The sequence below is a fragment of the Crocodylus siamensis genome, chromosome 1 (assembly GCF_052110815.1).
Source record: "Crocodylus siamensis isolate JL-2025a chromosome 1, ASM5211081v1, whole genome shotgun sequence".
Taxonomy (NCBI): domain Eukaryota; kingdom Metazoa; phylum Chordata; order Crocodylia; family Crocodylidae; genus Crocodylus; species Crocodylus siamensis.
In genome coordinates this window covers 117462569-117486036 of record NC_143395.1, presented here as the reverse complement: position 1 = coordinate 117486036, position 23468 = coordinate 117462569, and the positions used below count along the sequence as shown (strand labels likewise).

At 45.5% G+C, this 23468-nt stretch overlaps 2 protein-coding genes across 2 annotated transcripts in view; one reads left to right on the top strand and one right to left on the bottom strand.

Moving 5' to 3' along the window:
* The window catches only part of GINM1 (glycosylated integral membrane protein 1), a 30794-nt gene extending 15445 nt beyond the window's left edge, over positions 1 to 15349 (bottom strand). The window contains exons 1-3 of the mRNA XM_090033465.1: positions 14996 to 15349; positions 774 to 833; positions 409 to 505 (exon numbers count right to left, since the gene is read on the bottom strand). Coding sequence (XP_089889591.1) covers positions 409 to 505; positions 774 to 833; positions 14996 to 15349 — 511 coding nt within the window. The remainder of the gene's footprint in view (positions 1 to 408; positions 506 to 773; positions 834 to 14995) is intronic.
* A 3135-nt stretch (positions 15350 to 18484) lies between these two features.
* Positions 18485 to 23468, top strand: part of PPIL4 (peptidylprolyl isomerase like 4) — a 32952-nt gene continuing 27968 nt past the window's right edge. Inside the window, exons 1-3 of the mRNA XM_090041204.1 lie at positions 18485 to 18608; positions 21618 to 21685; positions 21771 to 21835. Of these exons, the coding sequence (XP_089897330.1) occupies positions 18539 to 18608; positions 21618 to 21685; positions 21771 to 21835 (203 nt within the window). The 5' untranslated portion in view covers positions 18485 to 18538. The remainder of the gene's footprint in view (positions 18609 to 21617; positions 21686 to 21770; positions 21836 to 23468) is intronic.

Sequence of the window (23468 nt, the reverse complement as noted above, 5' to 3'; positions counted from 1 at the left end):
GAATTAAGATATCACAACAAAACATACTTGAAGAACCACATAATTCTAATTCCCATTTCTCCGGCTGAACTTTTTGGATATGTTCCAAACAATACAGAGCCATTAGCAGGGTGGAGTCACATCCTTGCATTTACATGGCTTAGTCAGTGCTACAAAACCTTCTGTTTACAGAAATACATACAAGAGCTGTATTTCAACTGAAACTGTTTAAATACAAGCTTATCCATGTCAGAGAAACAACTGAGCAAATCAGATTCTTCCCCATCCACAAATTAATTCTGTATTTGATTACCCTGGAAATAGATTGTTTTCATGCTGACCTTTGGAGTGTGTTACAGTAACAAGTTATGCTTTTCTTTGGATAACAAAGAATTAGATATCTCAGACAAAGAGCTAAGATTTACTCACATATTAGAGTTGGACACTTTATCCGGATAACACCAATCTTCATAAGAAAGTCATTTACATATACTTGTCCATTAGCATAAGTGACATTAAAGAGAACCTTTAAAAGAGAGAGAAAGAGAAAGAGAGAAGGTAGTTAGCAGAAACTGCATACTTAAATTGATCATGTCACATTTTCACTTTAAGAAATACATAGTAAATGCAAAGTGAGGCATTACAGAACAAAATAATGACATCAATAAATCAGAAAAAGTAGAATATTTAGCACAGGTTCATGAAGTCAAATCCTCCCTTCACATCTGCATGCCCAACACCTACTGGTTCATAAGTAGAATTTGGTTCATAACGCATTCATAGGTCAAACGCACCTGTTTTTCATGAAGTTCCCCATTGGTTCTCAACACAGTAACATTGACTCTGACAGTCTCCTGAAAAACAGTAATGAAAAAGGCAGTCCTGTAAGACAAAGTGCATCTCACAGTGCAATAAGATACTGAGCCCACAGACTAGTTCCATATGCTGTACTTGGAAAAAATAGGGAAGTGTGTAGGACAAGTAAGCACACTTCCCATTTGTCCCATCTGGAAAATACTGAAATGTGCTTGACTTGTCCTATTCAACGGCTGTTCTTTGAAGAGGACTGATAAGGAAAAGAATGACAACTGCTCCCTATTTAGTGGAGAAGTGTAATTGTAAAAAAATGTGAGAGATCAGCAGGGATCCACGTTTTCTGCATGCAACAGAAAAATATGAATTTTCTCCTTTAAAGGAGAAAAACGCAGGAAACGGCAGGTTTCTCCTTGCAGGCTGGCAGAGTTCCAGCTTGCAAAGAGCTGCTTGGGGCTGGGGGAGTGGGAGGAAGGTGATCATCACAGGCAGAGGATGCCACATGCATGTGCACACATATGCACGTGGCAGCAAGGCAGCATGGTAGAGACCAGTTCCCGCAGCTCTTTGTAGATAAGTCTATGAGGGGGAGGGAGGCATAGGTGACAGGGGAGGGCAGATGGGGGAGTAAACTGAGGTGGCGGCAGCAGTTTGCAGTAAGCCCCCACAGTGAGTGAGGGAGTGGGGCAGGGCTGGCAGCTGGGGTTGGGGGCACCTGCCCCACTGGGGCACTGCACGGTGCCCAGGGTCAGAACACATGGCTGTAGGACTCAGCTGGGTAGTGGGATGGAGCCATGGATGGCTCCTCCGGGGTGGGGCTGGCAGGGGAGCTGGCTCCCCACTGCTGTGCACACTCCCAGAGAGGGGTCAGACACTAGAGGCAATGCATCGGGGTGGAAGGGGGGGGGGGAGGAGGAAGCAAGTGCCACCTGATTTGTGCGCCAACACCAGGGTACAGGCTTCAACCTGGCTGGACCAACATGTGCAGGAGCTACTTCTGCGGCCCAGTGAGCAGGACCCAGCATGGGAGGGCAGAACAGGGTGGCAAGACTCGCTGCTGCCACTGGGACCCCCAGGCCAGCCATGTCACCAGCAGCACAAGGAGTAATGGACATGGGGGAGAGCTGCGCTGCCCTCTCCTCCTCCTGCTGCCAGCTACTCACACGCCCGGCCGTAGCTCTACCCCAAAGAGGAAGTTGGCTGGGGGGCAACATGGGTGGCCTGAGGGCGGTGGCAGCCACTCAGCCACTGGGCTCTGGTGGTGAGGTAGAACCACAGCATGGCATGCAAGTGGCTGGTGGTAGGAGGAGGTGAGGGCAGCAGGGTGTATGTCCCATCTCCCTCCCCCCTTGCTCTGTTACTCATCACGCTGCTGGTGGCATGGGGGTCCTGGAGGCAGTGAGTCTTGCTGCACCGCTCTACCCTCCTGCACCGGGTCCTGTCTGCTGGACTGCAGAAGCAGCTCCTGTGCATGGCAGTTCGGCCAGGCTGCAGCCCCATACCCTACTGTGGGCCCCCCCAACATGTACTTAGGCATCCCCTCCCCGCCCCCCCACAGAGTGGGGAAGCTGAGGCTGGGGGAGGGGAGCAGCAGGTCAGGAGTAAGGAGGGGCACCCGCAGGACTAGGGGGTCTGTAGGTTGGGAGTGATGGGCACTGGCATATTAGGGCTGCTTAGCACCACAAAGCAACGAAGAGAACGGCCACAGCTGAACCTGCATACTGGTAAGTGAAGGGGAGCTCTGATTTTCCATGATTAAAAAAAAACCAAAAAACAAAATAAAAAAAAATCAAAATATATAGATTTTAGAATTTATTTCATGATAATGATTGAGGCACTGATAGGCTTCCAAACTGCTTTAAAATTGTAAATATATCAATAAAGCTCTGTGTTCAACTGATACCTATATAGGTAGAGGAGTTTCATTTTAATCATGGGAAAATGCAGATTTTGGAAGTTTTTAATCAAATCAGAAATCATCAAGCAAAGCCCTCAAGAAAACACACATTGTTCAACATACGGATACGCTTGAGACACAGCAGCTAGAGATGGCTGAGACCCAACAGAGCAGGGATGAGCACTTTGTTTAGGCTGGAGGGCCACTAAGCCAGTGTTAATGAGCTATTGAGGGCTGCACATACATACGCATACATGCACACAGGAGCTCCCTGCAATGAGGCCAGGGCTAACCCCAGAACGGGAGCACAAGCTTGCCCAGAGCTTCTCCACACTGTCCTGCCCTGCCAACAGGGCTCCTGGCCTATACACACACACATACCCTAACCCCGCAGCACTCACAAGCCCTGATGGTAGGGCAGGATGGGACGGCACGGAGGACCATGGCCAGGCTCCATTAACCCAGGGAGAGGTTGAATGAGCTGTATTCAGGCTCCGGCCTCTACTGGTACTGCAGGGGCCGCTGGATGGAAGCAGCCCCATCCACTCACCCATCTCCACATGGCAGGCCCTGAGTGAGCTGCACTCAGGCCCTGGCCTCTGCTGGCACTGCATGGTGCTGGACAGGTGGGTGGGTGGGACTGCTTCCTCCCACCATCCTCTGTGGTGCCAGCAGAGGCCAAACCCAAAACCCAAGTGCATCCCTCGCAGTGCCTGGAAGATGGGAGTCCAACACTGCAGGCCCTTGGCACCACCCACCAGCAGAGGCCGGGGTCCAAGTATGGCTCACCCATGGCCTGCGGGGCTGGACTTCATCTCCCAGGCAGCTGCGGGGGATGTTGAGTAGAAGCAGCCCCACTCGCCTGCCTGGCAACAGAGGTGGAACTGCCACCCATACAACCCACTAGCAAAAACTGAGGTCCAAGTGTGGCTTGCCCACGGCCTGCCGCATGGTGCTGCTGCAGCCCACCAGATAAAATTAATTGGCGAGCCAGATCTAGCCCGTGGGCTGTATTTTGCCCACCCCTGCAATAATGTATGCCACCTATTCCACTCCTAACAAGACTGTTACACAGTTTTAATGCTTCATCCAGTTTCACTTTCCAGAAATATAATAATGCTATTTAATACAAAACTTTCAACCATTAAGTAAAGGGCATAAAAGTAACACTTCTTTCAGTTTTCAAAGTTGCTCGTTCATTTCTCCACTACTTTTCACTATCTTTCCAAGTCATGCACACATTCCCAACCCAGACATTTCCCACCCTTTCCAGGCCCAGATCCAAGAGATTTACTCACTTCTCAACTGCAAATTGCCTCGATTTATTAAATTACTGCCTCCCAGCATCATCCAGTCCCTTAAGACAGCTACAACCTCTCCTCCTCTTATTGGCAGGACTGAGTGACAATTCCTTTGTATCTGGTGCCTTTCTTCAAAGCCTCCTTAACCTGCCACAGCCCATTCCCTTTTTGTAAAACAAGGAAATCAAAATCTTCTGGGAACTAGACAATTAGTAAATAGAGCCACACCATTACCCTGCCCTTTTCTAACAAAGCAGAGTTATTTCACAACTCCTCAGTCAACTATCACACCTCAGCCTTAATGGATTTCACTGGGGTTTTGCTCTATTTTCCATATAGGTAATGTAGCCTCTTGCTGCTGGTTCATCTTCTCCCACTGTATGGTATACTTTGGTACACCTTTCTTGATCAAATTCCAGGGCTATCCAAGCATCTCAAAGAATCTCACATCACTATTTTACTGATACCTACCAAATATTCTCCAGCCATATCTACCCTGGGCTTTCAACCCTGTTTTAAAGAAGAGTTTAGGCTCACCTAGATTTTACAAGTGGTATTTTTTTAAAAAAAGGGTTTTTTACAAGTTCTAAGGGACAGGGAATGCCTTATTATCTTCATATAGTACACAACAAAGCAAAGTGCCATTCCTAAATAGGACTTTGCATCTTTGCTGGTATATAAACGATCCATAGTAATTATTATTTCACATCCCCTACGCTGGACAGTCTAAACTACACCTGAAATGGACTTGGCGGGAACTAGGGTTAAATTAAAAGTGAACACGGTTTAAAACCCAACAGAGAGCTGCTCCCTGGGAAAATGACTCATACAAAAGGTAAATCTGTTCTCAGTGCCTGTTACAGGAAGCAGATATCTACACCACCTTTTCTCAATCATCCAAGAAAAATGAAATCCCACCAGTTCATTTGGGGAACTAAAATTAGTTAGTCCAAATATAGGTCAGATCAACAATAAAACTAAAGGGCTCAGACCACAGTGCTTTCAGCCAATTCCCTTTCCCTGCTAAAGACATTCTTCTCTTCAGGTCCATACTAATTAGGTATTTAGAAAGTGACACTTGATTTAACTCCTGACCTAACATTAAGAGCATTACTGTATTACTTTACATCTTGCATTTCTTTAAGGTAAGAGATTTACTAAAACCTTTGCCTTGTGATTTTCATGCTACTTTTGCTGGGTGAAGGAACTCTGAAGAAGCCAAGGGCACAATTTCAAGGCCATCTTAATCTTACCTCTCTTTTTAGGTTTCCAGCGCAATTTTAAGAAGTATTCCACAAAGTTATTTTTGTTATATATCTCTTCATATGAATATCAATATATATAATCTCTCTATAGAATGACTCAAAATACAAGTAGGGGGAAAAAAAGAGCTCCGTATAATTGTTCAGAAAAATAACAAATGGGGAAAGCTCATGTTTTGTAAGTGTTCAGCTGAGAAATGAAAGGAAAGGAAAACAGATGTACTCACACACAAGCAAATATAAAAGCTTACTAAATGAAATTATGCATTATTCTTTAGTTTTTTTCAAGGTTTTTCAATCCTTCCGTGGTTTTCCAGAGTAGCTAGTCTTAAACAAAAGAATATAGTCTAAACTTAAACACATCAAGTTCCTCATCAAGTAGGGGTGCACTGAGAGAGATTTTTTGAGCCGATACCGATAGCCGATTTTTAAGGAGGCATATTGGCCGATACTGATTCAATTTCCAATGCAGCTGCCTGTAGCTGCTAAGTCCCTTGTGGTGGAAGGGGACAGGGTAGGGAAGGGATGTGGGGGGTGCAGATCAACACCCTCCCCCCGTGGTAAAGGAAGGGGCAGGGCAGGCGCTGTGTCACCGAAGCGGCATGTAGGACAAAGCCGTGGCTCGATGTGGGGTGTAGGGCAGCTCTTGCTGCTGCTTGCACCCCTTGTGCCCCTGGATTTGCATAGAGCAGGGTGGGTAGGCTGCAGCTGTGGGCTGGAGCGAGGGCTGGGCTCAAGGCGGGGGCTATGGAGGGGGCTACAAGCACCCCAACTTTCGCCATAGCTCCGCTCCCAGCACTGCTGTCACCACATGCCCAGTGGAGCTCTGGCTCTTCTCGGTGCATGGGTGAACACGGGGTGTTGAGCCAGGGCGGTGCTGAGTGCACAGCACCAGCAGCACTGGGAGCGGGGCTACAGTAAAATTTGGGGTTTTGGTCTGGGATTTTCCATCTGTAGCCTCCGTCCTGAGCCCAGCCCCCACCAAGAAGAGCCTGGCACAGGCCCTGGCTCCAGCCCGCAACTGCAGCCTGCCTGCCCTGCCCCATGTAGATACGGGGGCACACGCCCCCACCCTCCCAGGGTGCAAGCAGCAGCAGAAGCCATGTTCCCCCTTCCCCCAATGAACTGTGGCTCTGTCCCAGATCTGTCCGTCCCCCTCACCACCCCCAATGCCCCTTCCCTCCTCCCTCCCCGTCCAGCACAACTGACTTACCAGCTGCATGTTGCTCTGCTCCTTTCTGCCCGAGTACTGCATGTGGCACAAGCATTTATTAGCCAAATTATTGGCTGCATCGGGCTGATTTCCAATACAGTTAATTTTCTTTATATTGGTACCAATTGTATATCAGACCAACGTATCAGGTAGAAGAAATTAAAAGTTTGAAGCAATTCCCCATCTGTATGCTATCAACATGCAGTCACAATGCCTAAGTCCAGACAAAGCTGAAGTGCTGATAAGCTGCCAATACTCCATAAGGCTGTAGGTCCTGCTTTAGTAGGACCATAGGTTAGCAGCGTGAAAACATTCCCAGGGTCTTTAGCCAGCTTGTATTAAGACAATGGTAACTCTCCTTCTGAGTAGCCTCTTGACATCCTTGTTCTTTCCACACCTATAACAGCCTTATTCCTAAGCCTTATAAATGGAGGCATTTGCTACCATTTGGTCATACTGAATCTATTTGCATGCTAGATAAAGGTTTTAAGGTTCTTTTCAATCTAGAGTCCAAAGAGTTAGTGTTTTGGCACTGAAGAATTATTTACTGTTATTTTTGCCTTAAACGTATTTGCACTGGTACCGAAACAGCTCTCTGACACAGCAAAGGAGCTGTTATCTCTGCGAGCTGCTAAACCCAATCCTAAAGGCCTCAGACTAAGAATAAAGTCACTCCAGAAACCAAGTAGTAAAACTCAAGATACCTATTTTGCAGTACAGTCTGTGTCACTACAAGGGTTACTGCCTGGTTTTTAAGGCTCCTTTGGCTCTCCCGTTCCTGCTTTTTATTTATTTAAAGTTACTTGAAAAGGACAACTTTATAATAGTATCATATTAGCATGAATTTGGGTTTTTGGTTATAGCTGTGTTAGTCTAAGGACATAGGCAAGCAAGGTTCTTTGACTAGATGTGAGGTATGTTATTAGACAAACTGAGTAGTTGGAAAAAAGTTCTTAGTAAGCTTTCAGGCACAGTCATCCTTCTTCAGGCACAGGGAGCCTCTGTTCTGAGATTCCAAGCCTCTCTCATTTCTAGGTAGCCACCTGCTACCTAGAGGTATGTAGAAAAAGCATTTAAAGCTGTGTCTATGGCTGAATCTCTGAATCGATTCAAAGGGTTCCAATTCCATTCAGAGATTAAAGGGTCTGCTGATTTGATTCAGATTCAAAGATTCAGCCACCAAATTGGGCTGAATCTCTGCCAAATCAAATCAGGGACTGAAGCTTCGCACAGCCCTAATGATAATGATTCAATAACCCAACCTGTCTATTTCTGCTTTCTGTTTCTATGACAAGTCACTTCGAAGTCCACAGGAGCTAGGATGATTTAGTCTCAATTCAAGTGTCAGTATTTATCAATCTTTTCATGATCCTACAGGACCAAGAGTCACAGGTCTTACCAAGCATCCTCTAATTTAGCATTAGGCCAAAGCTAATTTTATCATCTTCAATAATTTTTTTTCCTTCTCCAAAGGAAAATATACATATCCAATATGCAAAATTACATTCAATAACAAACAAAAATCATAAATATCATCTCATTTAGAACTGTCTAAATACACATAACTTTTTAAAAACAAAATCAGACCCTGCAGCATTTGGAAAACTGAGTTTAGTTTCAACCCTGAGCAGGAGCTGAGACCAGCTGAAAACCAGGTGTCTGTTTTTAAACTGCCAATGTCTCTGCCCATGATACTCACCTGTCAATTCACTGCCATATACACATGCCCTCAGACACAACCTGATTTATAAACCCCAAAATAGAAACAACTGAAAAGTTATTTATGCCTGTTACAGGAAGTGGATGTCTATACTGGATTCTTAAGATTTCCCACTATTGTTTTAGCACTTGTACACTGTGTACATGTACAGTAGCACTGCTACTGACATATGTGGATCTGCCCTAAGCAATTTTAGAGTGGTAAAAACAGAGCAAAGGCCAGTGTGATATTTGTGCTTCTCTCCTTCTTAGCAGCAAAGTAAGATAACAGGATTGTTCTGAATTTAAACAAAATCTGTAAAAATAGCAAACCAGGCCCTTTTTTCCTATTCTGCACTACTCACTGCTGCTATGTTGCAAAGGAATCCAGCTGTGACAGTAAGGGCAGGATGGAAAACCACTGCCAATGGAGGAAATGGGAGCAGGATAAGAAAGGAATGGTAGTACAGGAGAAGGAGAAGGAAGGGGGGAAAAAAAAGAACAGAATGAATTTACAGGAAATATTCACTGCCCACCAGTTTTTATAGATTTTTTCAATCCATACAAATCGTTACAATGTCTACATAGGTTTGGTTTTTATGAAAAATTCATTGCAAAGTCATGCTGCTTAACCACACAGGAAACCTGGACTCAGGAACAAGGCTTGTTACAAAGCCATAGGACATAAGAAATAATTGTATAGGAAGAAGTTATCTGATTTAAGCCCCCATACAGTTTCCTTAGTACACCGTTACTCCTAGGAAGTCCAGCACATTCTTGCTAAGTCACACACATAAATGCCCCATCTACAAATTCTACTGCATTACAGAGTCTAATTACAACTCAGATATCCCCCTAAAACTGATAAGAACAAGGTCCTTTCTGGACTAAAAATCTCTTACAAAATCACAAGCTCACCGAATGATTATATGGATAACAGCTTTTGAAGGTTATTACCATGGGTGGTTGCAAAATTTGGTAAAGCGGGTACAGAACTGACTGATACTGTAAGAGTAGCTACACCCTCACTTCGCCACATGGATAAGCAGACTATGCTGTGGAAGCAACAGCTGGGGACTTTTAAGTCCCCAAATCAGGTAAGAATCCCCCTCTCTCATCTGTGCTTCCCTCTGCCCCTCCCATTCCACTCTTCCTCCCCCCACTGCTGCCTCTGGCTGCCCCAGGGGTGGAAGGAGCTCCAAAAATGCTCCTGACCTGCTCTAGATAGGCTATATGGGGAGCCAGGCTCAGTTGGGGATAGTAGTACTGGAGGCAGCAGGCAGGTTTCCCTTCTGTGACCCTGCTCCCAGGCTGGTAGAAAACAACAGGGGGGGAGGGGGGGAAGGGGAAGGAAATCAGGCAGGGAGGAGGAACCCACATGCCACTGCTCCAGTTCAGCCCAACTCCTCACACAGTCTGGATGGAGCAGGGTAGGAGCATCTCTAAAATTTCCTCTGCCCCTGGGGCAGCCAAAGACAGAGGGGACAGTGGCAGCCATGGACAGAGAAGGAAGAAAACAGGAGGGAAGAGGAGAGGACATACCACTGAGCACGGAGGGGAAGGGAGAGGGGATTTCTTACCTGATTTGGTGACTTATAAGAAGTCCCTGGCTGCTCCTCACAAAGTCTGGTCTGGAAAGTGGGGGGGGGGAGAGAAGTGTGACTGCACCAGTGCGCCCCTCTGAATCAGCCCTTGCCTACTGCACCGAGAACTGGAAGGAGGCGATCCTGTTACACAGGCACAACTAGGACTTCCTGTTTGCTCATAAGAATAATAATACCAATAAAAGTTTGTCAAATAGACTACAGATAGTAAAAAACATGGTGGTCCGGGGGTAACACACTTATAGCTTCCCTCTATAATTCAGAAGGAATTTCATGACACAATAGAAGCTGTGACCATTTTTTGCTATGGTTGAAACAAGCCTAAGAACTGACTTGGAAATCAGGTTCCAAATTTCATATTTTAGGCTGGTCTAACCAGTTACAGTGTAGGCTAAGACAGATGCCACCTAGAGGACCCAAGCATTTAGTCTGGTTTTAAAATAGTACTATGGTCCAGTAATACTCCAAACTGTAGTTATGTTTGTAACTGAGTTAAGGAACAACTATACTGGAACCAGGTTTCCTGATGTACTTGTAGGACCAAAAATGACAGCCCTGGTCACTTTACAAAGTTTTTTCTTACAAAAAAATCCACTGCTGAGCTTTCTATAACTAACACTTTGACAGAACACTTATTAAACTAGGCAGTATAGTTTTAGCGTAAAAACTTAAAATTAAGCTCTACCTGTAAGAAAAAATTAGATGATTACACATGAGACCTGCTTTTCTTGCATGGGTACAATTGCTTGCTTACTTCCTTCTTTGCAGAAGTTCTTCATGTAAATATTCTTATTCTCCTCTTTTTCCTGGTTACCTTCTAGAATTTCTCACTATTAAATCATATTCACGCTATGAATATTTTACCAAATGTTTTCAAGGCACATACTTAATTCCGAGACAACAGGAGAACATCATGACATCATACTGCATTCATTTAATAAAATATGCATGGGAAGATGCACAAAGATTTCACAACAAGTTTGGAATACATTCCTGGTTATCACTGCAAGACAGATTTCTTCTTTGGTTTTAACAGGGCATTATTAACATAGCCATATTCTACAAATATTTTTAAAAGGTGACTATTGCATACATCAGTGCACACATATGTGGTTTACATAGTGATGGTTAAATTATCTGAACAATCTCAATAACATTATTTTTCTGCCTTGAAAAAACTGAACACTCCCAAAACATTTTAGTATTCCATAAATAGATATTATTCTGAATACTATTATTTTTCTTGCAGATAAGCAAGATGCCACATATCTGACAAATATGGAAGCCACTTAAAGTTAAAAAATGGAACCTAATTAAATATAAATTATCAAAAAGCACTCACGATCTAGATGCTCAACCATATAATTTATTTAGACAGATAAAAATCAGTGGTGATACAAATGTAAAACAGAATAATAATAAAGCCATAAAACCAAACCAACTGTGCTTTTAGACATTTCTTCTCATCTGGCTCATACTAAGAAACATTTAATTAAAAAAATACACTAATTCTTACCCAAGCATTCAAAATTATATATTATACCTATAATTTTTACTAGTAAAAAACAAATAACTCCTTTCTTCTGTTTTCCTAGCTTCCTTTGTTTGATCAGGTCACTGAGGACTTGAAGGGTACATTTCAAGTCAGTCTTACTCTTGCAGTATTTTAAAATTTTTCAGTATACCCTGAACATATTTATATAAGATGTACTTAAAAAGTAACTTTGGGAAATCAATTCTGAATTTCTACTGTATGTCAAATGATTCATCCAAATTGTGACCTAAATATTGCACAATCCAAAAAAAGAGGCGGACATAAAACCAGTATTTTAAAAAGGGCTTATTTGAGAAGTCAGAGGTATTGAGCAACAATGGAAGATCTCAAATACCAGAGCTAAACAAAACTATTTCAAACTTATGAAGTGATTTACAGGCCAATTACTTTTATGCACACATTTCAATTTTTTTCATTCTGTTACAGTTTCCCATAATACATTTCCTGAATTTAAAAAGTTACCTTCCTAACCTACGCTTGGAGACTAACTTTAACTTCAGAGTTAAACAAAGACTTTCAGCAATCAGCAGTATTCCACCCACTCGCCATTAAAGTGATGACTGTACACAGCGCTCACTCACAAAACATATTTGAAAATGCTAACCATTTGCTGAAGTTGTGCAACATCCACATGCCCACAGACCCTGAACTATTCAGTGCTACGATTACTCTGCCATTATAGCCCTTGCATAATACTTGGGTTTGTGAAGCCTATTTTCAGTCCCTTCAGTAGATATACTGCAACTAGTCAGTTCGTATTTAGACGGGAGAGACACTCCTGTTCAGCACTCTATATATTTTATGTCCTCTATATCCAAAATGGTCCTCTGTACACTAGGAAAATTTGCTCAGCTAAAATAAACATTTCCTCACTCCATATGAGGGAGTCTTTCAGATGACTGCCAACTGATATAAGAAACATTTCAAACAGATCTCAACCTTTGGGCACAAAAGTAAAACTGAGACAAATCTATTCATGTCACAACTGCTGCTGTACAATTTCCACACACAGTTAACATAAACAGTTGTAAAAGATGACAGTTTATCATCTTTTACAAATAGCAAGCTTCTGCTGAGCCTTAATCTTACAAATACATGCACAAATGCTAAGGAATAGTTCCTTGGTACAAAAGGACTTCAAACACAAGGCACTGCATGGCATAACAGCACAACCCTTTTCAGGCACCCGGCCTCGAGATATGGAATCCACAGCCTGCAGGTGATGCCTAAGCCAGGGGCAGGCAACTCACAGAGCCATTTGCTCCAGCCTGCAAATGGGAGGCTCCAGCTGCAGCTCTCCCCATGCCACATGGAAAACACTGGCAGCAGCAAATGGATCATGTCTGCCCTTCCACCTCTGACCCGAACTGAATCACTCCAGCTCACACCCTAAGAAGAGTGCCAACTTGTGGCCTAAGCTTCTACAACGCATGAAGAAGCTTAAGTGCCTCAACAGAGGCTTCATAACAGTGTCAACACGCTAAGCTACTGGAGGGGAGATACCAAAGAATTGTTTGTCTAAAATCCCCTCCTCCCAGAGGCTTAGATACCTAAACCTTGGCTGCAAGGAACTACTTGTTAGGTCAAGCTTCAGAGCCCAAAGATGTATGCATTTAAGTCATCTCACCAAAAACCTGAGGGGGGGGGTGTCACATTTCTGTTAAGACACAGCCAAAGGAGGCCTCTATTTTGTATACAATAGCCCAGGGGTTACAGACCCTGTAAAGGACACAGGAGGCTCCTATCAGTCCTAGGAATTCTGCTGGCGGGGGGGTTCAAATGCACCTCCAAAAGACTGCCACAATCACCAGGTTATTTGCTAGGATGAAACAGACCAGCAAAGACTCCCTATGCCTGATGAAGGGTGACTGGGCCCAAAAGCGTGCAAAGAACTTTTTCCCTCAACTACCTAGTTGGTCTAATACAAGATATCACATCTAATCAAAGAACCTTGCCTGCCTATGTCCTTAGACCAACATGGTTACAACAAAAACTCAGCAGGATAAAGCAGAGGTTTTCCACTGAGTTCAAAGGTAAGGAAGAGGAACTGTTTCCACCACCACCTCCTTCACCATCTTATTGTCTTCCAGTGATCATACTTTATAATTAAAGTGACCTCAGCCACTGTGTTTTATGTGCAGCTCAATCATGCTGGTGTGTGTTAGGGAGGACCAGAGCATGTCTGCCAGACTAGGCCCCTCAAAGGAATAGGGGAAAGAAACTATCAAGATCAGGATTAGTAGTATATTTAGTAGGCATGACAGAGGTGCTGAGTCTTGCCAACTGGGAAGCAGTTCTGTGCCAGCACAGAAGCAGTACTTTGTGTACCTGAGGAACTTTACTGGCAAAAATGTTGGCCTTAGTTTTTAAGGACCACATTCTTGGACTGACACCTAAATTCTACCTAAGCCAATGGTTCTAAGCTTAGAAAAATGCCAGCTCTTAGCTTTCCAAGTCATTTCTTGACTGCAGGAAAAAAAACAACCAAGCAATTCTTCTGTTGCAAAGAACTCAGACAGTCTGTAACAGGTCAGGATACTTTTGACACTATGGTTTCCTATTTGAAGTTTCTGGGTTTCTTTTGTGAACTGTGCATAGGTGTCTGCACATCTAACAGTGCTTCTACTGTACAACACCCTTAGAAGAGTCTCGCAGCAATCTGCTTAATAATCACTGACCTAAGTGTTTTGGGAACTCTGGGGCTAAAACATTCACATGGTCGGAACCTCAGTCTCACACCTGAGAACCCCTCCCAGAATAGTTGAGTACAGTTCCCCTACTCGCGAGGAAAGGCTGACACCAGAAAGCAAATTTAGATTTCTTATCTTGCAGCATAAAATGTACTACTACAGGCCTTTTCTGTAATCAGGCTTTTTAGAACATTTTTTTTCATTTAATCCAAGTTACAGGGATGAGACCACGGTAACAAACTTACTTGACAGCTGTTGTCAGGATAATGCAGCAGCTCTTTCCTCGATTCACATTTCTGTGGTCAAACGCTCTGAAGTTTGCTGCTATTGTAATTAAAGGCTGCGTTAGCCTCAATTCAACTAACAGCACAGGAAAAAATGCCCAGCTTTTTTGTGGTCATTCTAGAGGCCACCGTACACGTGCCTCACAAAATGTGCTCTGCCCACGGAAAGGCCCTTTGTATGGCCACAAAAATCCGTTACACGCAAAAACCCAAGGGACAGAGCTAACTATGGGAGAAAACATTTCAGAAGCATGCACACAGATGATGTGCACGCACAAATACACATGCATGCACACACAGCAAGTGCGCTCGTGCGCACATACACAGGGGCTAGATTAGATGACATCCGTTCCAGCCCTTCCCATGACTATGACAACACACGAGACACGCATATGGACCCATGTGCCCTGTGAAAACAGATGCAAAGTGCACGTGTGCACACGCACAGCCTACAAGAGATGCCCAAGCCACGGCAACCTGAGGCCCACAGAGCCACAGACGCATGTGCACGCACACAGACACGCACACATAGGCAAATCCCTTCCTCCCCACCCCGCCTCGGGGTCCCGGCGGAGGGGTGCTGCCCGCCGGCGGAGCCAGCCCCGGAAGCCACCAGCAGGCGACGGCCGGGGTGCGGGTGCTGCCCCTGCCGGCCCGAGACGCGCCCGCCCGGTGGAGCACGCCCCCTCCCCCGCGCACCTGTCCGAGCGGCGCCGGGGCGGCCCGGGCGGGCGGCAGCAGCAGGAGCAGCCCCAGGGCGACGAGGAACAGGAGGAGCCCGCGCGGCCCCGGCGCCGCCTCCATCTTGGGAACCGACGCCCGCCACACTGCCAGGCGCCGCGGCGGCCGGGGGCGGGGCCGACGCGGCGCTGACAAGCGGGGCACGCCGCTCCGGAAGCTCCGTCGCGGATTGGCCAAGCGCGTGGCCAATGGGGCTGCGTGCGACGGCGCTTGCGCGTCACGCCTCGCCCCGGCGTTGGCCTTGCTCCACCGCCTAGGGGGCGCTGAAGTGTCGCCCGAGCCTACCCGCTGCTGCCTGCGGGAGTAACGCATGCGCAGTGGGGAGGGGGTGCTGGCCTGGAGTCGAAGGGGAGCGAGGAAGAATTGTCTTTTTCTTCCCCACGCAGACAGGTTCCGCATAGGAGACCTGTGGCCCCTGCAGCCCCCTTAAGAGAGGAGGCCGATAGTGCCTGTGCATGGTGCAGGCTGGCTCTGGTCCTCAATGGTGTGGACCTCCTGTTCAGTGTTGCCAACTCTCATCATTTTTGGCATTGCTCTTAAAAGTGTGTGCTTGGGGAATGTGAAAAAACCTGAGCTCTTTCTTTTATGTAGATACTTAAATATAAATAAAAGAAAGAGGTAAGTTTTTCACATTCCCCAGGCGTAGGCTTTTAAGAACAATGCCAAAAATCAGAGTTGGCAACGCTGCGTATTACTTTGCTGAACACCAACATGGCCACTGTTTCCATCACCGCCCTTGCTGCCCTCTTGTTATGCAGCTCGCGGTGTGCAAAGGCCCCATGGAAAGCAGGGCCATGAGTACCCCGCTGGCTGGTCTGTGGGATCGCTTACACATGCTGGCAGGAGTAAGTTGAAGTGACACATGCCTGGTGATGTGTTGTTCTCCACCAGTGGGGCATAGGTGGTGTGTATTTTAGTGGCTGGAGTACCAACAAGGAGCTGATGGTGATGCCTGCATAGGGGGTTGTTCTGATCACAGACTTAAGGAAATAAACCTAAAAATGCTTAGCTGTGAAGTAGTTACATGATGCCGCCTTAACATACAACTGTGCAGAAAAATAAGGGGCCCAACCCTGTCCTGGTGAGTTTATAGTGTACACAGAAGTTTACATTAGTATTTTCAGTATGTTCTAAAGCAAGTAGGCATCCAACTCCCTTTGGACATCCGGGCATGAGTGCCTAATTTTTTGGGCCCCAATGAAAATCCCATCTTTTATATTTCCTCTTTAAATCCCTCTGCCCAGTGTCCTCCCCTCTCCCCCCTTGCAGCACTTACCAACCTGTGACCTCACTGCTGTCCCTGTTATCATGAGAGTATCTGTCTTGGGTGCTCCTTTTGTGGTTGGGGGAGGAAGGGGAGAGACAGAGCTGGATGTATTGTAACCAGTACTGCAGAAGTTGATGTAGTCCTGGGTACCATGTAGCTGCCCTGAGCATAGAGCTGTGCTGCTACCCCTCTGAGTGCCCCATTCATAAATTCTTCCTCTAAAGCATCTACCACTGTCACTGTCAGAGAGGCAGTACTGGGCTAGATGAACCATTAATTGTTCTAACTTGCACTTAGCCCATATTGTCCTAAGTGGTAGATTGTGACTAATTCTTTTCCAGACCTGATAAAGGCTGCTTGAAGCCCCAAATCTCTCTCCCAACTGTATAAGGTGATTCAGTAAAAGAGATTCCTCATTCCCCAAATCTTGTTTCTCTTGTTAAGCTTTAATTACCTCATTTGAAGAACAGAATCAGGTCTGCTAAGGATTACTGGTATTAGAATTAATTCCATCCCTCTTTTTGCTCTGAAGTCTTCACAGGAGATTTGTGCTTGGTAAGTTAAACAAGGTGTGTAGTCAAAGATTAAAATCTTCTACAGAACATTCAACAGAACATGTAGTGTTTCTATTTACACCCATGTTGTTGGAACCACTGGGAAATCAATGGCGTTGAGTTTAGATGGGGACAGGGGAAACTAGGGAGGTTGCATTGGTGCACTTGCAACCCCTTTGATTCCTGTTGATTAAAACCAGTTGCCTGGCAGTGGCATTGCCTAGTCAGGCGATGTTGAGGAAGTCAATCAATTTCATGGCTTCTTGTAATCCATCTGATCTTTTCTGAGCTCTTCATTCCATGTGTTAACAATCCTCTCCTTTTTAATGGTCTTGATGTTCCACCAATCCAGCCCCCCATTGCTTTGCACTGTTGCTATCTCTTAACAAAGGTGCAAGCAAAGTCTGGATTGGGCCTATGGTGAACTCTATTTTCCAGCAGCTCCCAGCTGCATCACTGCAGCCGGTTTCCATGGAGACCCCAGGAGTGTCAGAGCTGTGACTTCATGGGGCCAAGTTTTCCATGGAGATGGCCCCCAGCAGCATTGGCAAAGCACTGCAGCAGGGCAGGGAGCTGCTCCAGGGCCCTGATCTTGTGGCAGCACAGGACAGCGTGGTCTGGAGCTGGGACAGAGCTGAGGTCTGCTGCCCACATGCCTCAGGCAGGAGCATGCAGGCAGCAGATTGCACCTTTGCCTCAGCTCCGGACCATGATGGCTGTCATCGCTGTAAGATCCCAGCCCCAGCCCTGAAGCAGCTCCCTCTGCGCTGTCATGGCCATGCTTTTCCTGGATCTCCATGGAAACTAGATGCAGGCAGCCAGAGCCATTTTGCCCACCCCCTATGATAGTGGCTCCCAGGAATGACACCCCTCCATCACTGCCCTGCAGACTGTATTGAACTCATTCCAGTGAAGTCATATATATGTTTGCTTCAGTCTTAAACTGCGTAACACAGCCCTTGGCTCCTAGCCTTAGTGAAGCATCTAGTTTCAAGTGGAGAAAAATACGCATTGCTTCCACATGTGAGGATGCACCTCACTCTCTGCACCTCTTTTTCATACTTCTACATCCTCCCACTGATGGGAGCTACATTAAAGTTGGTGGAGGGGGGAAGGGACCTGGCACCTCTAAACCACAACTGTGGAGAGAGGGGTGTTGGCTGTAATTGTGTTGGTCTAGGGACATAGGCTGGCAAGTTTCTTTGGGCAGATGTGAGATCTTATTAGACCAACTAAATAGTTGGAAACATTGTTCTTCACAAGCTTTCCAGCACAAACCCACTTCAAGCATTGGGAGTCTCAGGCATTCAGGATCTGGGCCTGAATGCTTGCAAATAATTTTTTTTCCCAACTATTTAGTTGGTCTGATAAAAGATACTGCATTAACCCAAAAAACCTTGCTTGCCTAACTGAGCCTGCAAGCAGGAAACAGATACACCTTCCAACCCTAGCTATAGGACATGCGCATGCGCACTGAAGGCACGGAGGACGCAGGCTTTTCCCCCCGGACAGCCCCGCCTCTCCCTGCGTCCTCCAATACGCTGCACACCGTAGCCCTCCGCAGCGCAACCGATAGGGGGCTCTTGTCACGCCTGAGGGGTGCGTGTGCGCATGCGTGGAGCGCTTCACCCGGGCGCAGGTGGGGGAGGGGGAAGCGGAGGTGGAGGGTGGTGCCGGGCTATGGCGGTGCTGCTGGAGACCACGCTGGGCGACCTGGTGATCGACCTGTACACAGAGGAGCGGCCGCGTGGTGAGGCGGGGGCGAAGGGAAAAGAGCCAAGGGCCGGGCCCGCCACGGGGCGAGTGATCAGAACCGCGCTATTACCAACCACCACTCACACCGTTAAAGGCCGGGAAACGCTGCGCAAGCGCGAAGGGGGGGGTGCGCGCTAGGCTGGTGGTGGTGCGCATGCGCGAGGGGTGGCAGGCCGAGATTGGAGGGTGTTTTGAGCCGTGGCGGGCGAGCTGGCTGCGCCTGCGTCTGCGCGGTGGCTGAGTTTTGACGTAGGAAACAGCTGGGGGACAGAGAGAGTCATAGACCTGATGGTTCCTGGGACAGGGGCAACCAACCTGAACGGAGAGGCCAAGAAGAAGAAAGTGGGGTAGTGGATTAGGCAGGGAGCAGAAAGCAGAGCAGTGGATCAGACAGGAAGAGTGTGAATTGGGAAGGGAGCCCAGGGCATGGAGCAGAAAGCAGAACAGTGGGTTAGGTGGGGAACAGAAAGCAGAGCTGAACAGAAAGGGCAGTGGGCTGGGCAGGGAGCACAGTACATGGAGCAGAAAACAGAGCAGTGTATCAGGCAAAGTACTGAGTACTGGGCAGAGCTGCAGATAACTGGGCTTATTTCACCTGGGGAAGAGAAGACTGGGGGAGTCAGTTGTAGCCTTCAATAGGTGAGAATCCAGCAGAGGGCAATGAAAATGGTTCGCGGTCTGGGGTCCATGATTTCTGAGGTGAGGCTGAGGGAAGTGGGTTTATTTAGCCTCCAGAAGAGAAGACTGAGGGGGGATTAAATTGCTGCTTTCAACTACCTGAAGGGGGTGGGGATCAAAAGAGGATGGAGCTAAACTGTTCTCAGTGGTGGCAGGTGACAGAACAGGGAGAAATGGTCTCAAGCTGCAGCAAGGGAGGTTTAGGTTAGATATTAGGAAAAACTGTCTCATGAAAAGGGTAGTATAGCACTGAACAGGCAGTCTAGCGAGGTGGTGTAATCTCCATCCCGGGAAGCTTTCAAGACCCAGCTAGACAAAGCTTTGTCTGGGATGATCTAGTTGGGGATGGTTCTGCCTTGAGCATGGGGTTGGACTGGATGACCTCCTGAGGTCCCTTCCAACCCTCATTTTCTATGATAAGGCAGGGAAAAGGGCTCAGCGTGTCATTCAGGGAGGGCATACAGCTTAATTTGTAGCATACCTGCCAACAAGTTTGGCCTCCATTGGTCCAGGATTTATACTAGAGGAAGAGATTGTTTTTCATGCTGTCTGTTCATTGGCCCAACTGTATAGTTATTGTTTATACATATAGTTACCACCTTGGGATACCAAATATGCCTCTTCAGGCTCTGGCCTGAGGAACAGCTGATTAGTGCCCAGAAGCTTGTCAAATTTCTCTCCCAGCTATGCAGTTATTCAGATAAAAGATGTCACCAAAACCCCTTTGCTTTTAGGGAGCTCCTCTTAGAAACCAGGTTCAAAGGGGAGGAATTGATGTAACTCAGCAGCTTGAGCACTGATTTCACAGGATCTGAATTCACAGAAACCCTGCTAGAAAACAGCTTGGTTGTCTCTTGTTTTTTATTTATACTTTGAGCCCTTTTTTCTAAAGAAAGGGCATATTTCCTTGTTTGGTAAGGATTAGAGCATGTTTTTGCAGCCAGATGCAGCATTTATACTAAGTTTGGTTCTCCTTCCCAGTCTAAGCAGGAGGACACACTACACCTAGTACATTAAGCCAGTGGGGGCAAGCCTTTTTGGCAGGTGTGCCCTTCTGAATGCCACGCCAATCCCTTTCCCCTGCCTGATGTACTGCTCTGCTTTCTACGTACTGCCCTATCTCTTGCTGTGTTACATGACCCATCTCTGCTTTGCCATGTAGCACATGCAGAAGCACTACACAGCAGTAGCACGTTTGCTTAAGGTCAGCCACCCCTAATTTAAGCAATAGTTTATTTATTTTTGAATAATGTGCAGTTATTCAGAATCCTAAACACATTTTTATTGTTCTAGGAAATACTGAGTGACTTGTCTTACATAACATATAACTTTTTGTTCAGGAGTTGCATCAAGCCATAGCAGAAATTAAAATTGAAATGCACAAAACAGTGAAAGTAGGTTTTTATTAAATAAAACAATTTTAAATATGCTGGACATGTAGGGGGGAAAGAAAATCCCCAAACATCTCACATTAAACTAGCTAACTTAATGAAAATATTGTAGTTAATGAACTGATCTTATGGTTGCCATATCCTTCAAGATTTTGGAGCAAGTAAATCTCTTCAGAGGCCTCATTTTTAGTGCCCTGTTGGTTTCTAAACTTTGGCAGCCAATGTCAACTTCTTCAATATTATTTAATATCTATGAGTCACAGATTTTAATAAAGATGGATCTTTGATTTAGATTGTCATACTTTCACATTTCATTTTAGATAGGATTATATTTTAAGAGGAATAACATTTCTTATAGATTTTGATTCCAGTTTAAGCCTATTTTTATTTTGAAAAATAATTCATTTTTGCAATTAGGATATACATAAGTAGAAGGGATTTGGGATGTGAAAAGTTTGTGGTGGTGAAGTTAAATGTGCAAGTTTTCTGTATACAGGCCTTAGGTTCCATGTATAATTTCAAGTGGATGTGGATTTTTAAGTTTTTTTCTTATTTATACATCTCAGTTCTTATCAGGAATCAAGTTGTCATACTACACACAGTAGAAATCTTGGTTTATACATCAAAATACCAAGTAAATGCATTAGCTAGTAAATTGAAAGGCCAACTATGACTCTGTCTCTGGGAACTGTTATTTAGGAAAGCCTGGAAACAAGGGAAGGGAAATAGATGTAGTTGCTTGTTGTATAAATAGCATATAAAATCCTAGATATGACTGGTGAATTTGGGTTCTAGGAAGAGATCTGTTCCTTAGACGTACATAAGTGCTCAGAGAATAAGAAAGTACTAATACAGGTTTTAAAAAAAATCTGCATGCAAATTTAATTATTAATAGAATGTTGTTTCCTATTAAGTTTTGGTACAATTTCTTACAGCTTGTCTGAATTTTCTGAAGCTTTGCAAAATCAAATACTACAATTACTGCCTAGTTCACAATGTACAGGTGAGTGTATAATGGACTTTTTTTATTCTTCTTTGTCTAAACTTACAAGTACCCAGACTAATTGCTTTGTACTTTGCTGTTATAGAGAGATTTTATTATACAAACTGGTGACCCCCAGGGGACTGGACGTGGAGGGGAGTCTATTTTTTGGTGAGTAAAACATGTTTTTATAGCTAAAATGAAGTGATCTAGCACTTGACCCTGTTTAGACTTGCTTAGCTACCTTCAGCAGGCAGGATTCACTGTTGGGGTACAAGATCTTCTCCTTTTGAGGGTGCAGACAGACATGTGCCCCATTCTAACTCCCCATTCAGGCCCCCACTCTGACATAAAGCACCATGAGTTAGAGCGCCTCCCTCAACCCAACAGACATTTACCTGATGGATCATGGGGCAGAAGAGAATGGAGTCTACCCCTCCTGGCCTGGCTGCACTGCCCCTCTTCCCATTCCTGTCCCCCTCCTTCCAACTCTGGGGCTGACAGCAGGGAGGGAGGGAGAAGCAAGCAGCAGCACTCTGCCAACTGGTCCTGAGCTGTAGGGAGGAGTGGGGTGGATTGGAGCCCCTCCCCGTCTTGTGGACCTCCCTCTTCCCCTCTAGCCGCCCCTGGGTGGGGTACTGGCAGGGGAGCCAGACCAGGCCCTCCAGGTGAGGGGTTTCTGATCCCTGCTCCAGCTCAGGCTGGGCAGGCTGGCAAGTTGTGCTGATCCTTTCCCCCTCTCTGCTTTACCTGGTCTGAGCTGGGTGGGGGGAAGGTGGTGGAATGCTGCTTGCCTCCCTCTCCCATCTCCCTCCCTGCCAACCCTGGGGTTATGCTGGGCTGCATCAATGCAGCCCTGAACACAAGAGAAATTAACTCTAGGGGAGAAGACAAGTTCCCTAAGGCACTTTTTTAAAGCAGAGCATCTTCATCTGTTACCTCATTTGAGGAGGGCTAATTTTTCTCATGATTGGCTACTTTAAAAGCTCTCTGTAGCCATGCACATGCTCTACAGCTATGCTGTGACACTTTAAAGGGCCCAATCATGTGAAAAAATGTAACTACTGTCTGTGCTCTTAATCTATTGATTCCTTGTGTATTGCCTATGCTGTCTTTTGGTCCTATAATACTGTATTTTCCCAAATACCTGTCTTGGATTTGGGTAAATAAAGTACTTAGTCGTCTTTTTTCTGGACAGCATACTACCCTCTGTACTTTTGACATCAATTTAATGATGGATATATACATGATGGTATGTTTGGGTACCTACACAGCGTGAACCAAACGAGCCCCTCTGTGGAAGGCATCTCAGTATGTGATAAACTGGTGTCTCTGTGAAAGACAACATGTTTCTCCCGTAGCGCTGAGAAATTTGAAGGGATGCCCTTCTAATTGTACCTTATGGCAAAAACATCTTTATTTTTAAAGGAGATGGAACAGGTGTATCTACGAAAATTTCTATATTTGTGTGTGAAGACCATGCTGAACCCTCCATCAAAATCTGTAAAGTTAAAAAGAAAATCATACTCTTCTTATAAAACTTCATCTTCCAATGCTCCACATTTAGCAGTTGGAGTCATTCAGACAGCTGTGACTAATTTTAATTAATTTTGAAATCTTCCATAAATGTGTCCTTTGAAAATGGTGTTTTATGGGGAAAATGAGTTGAAATCATGTAAAGGATGGGGGGAGGGAAGGACACAAAAAAGACTATTTATCTCCGGGTAATTGAATCATGGAGCAGAGTACAGATAATTGGACTATTGCATATTTCATTGATTAACACTTCCAGATTTCTTTTGGA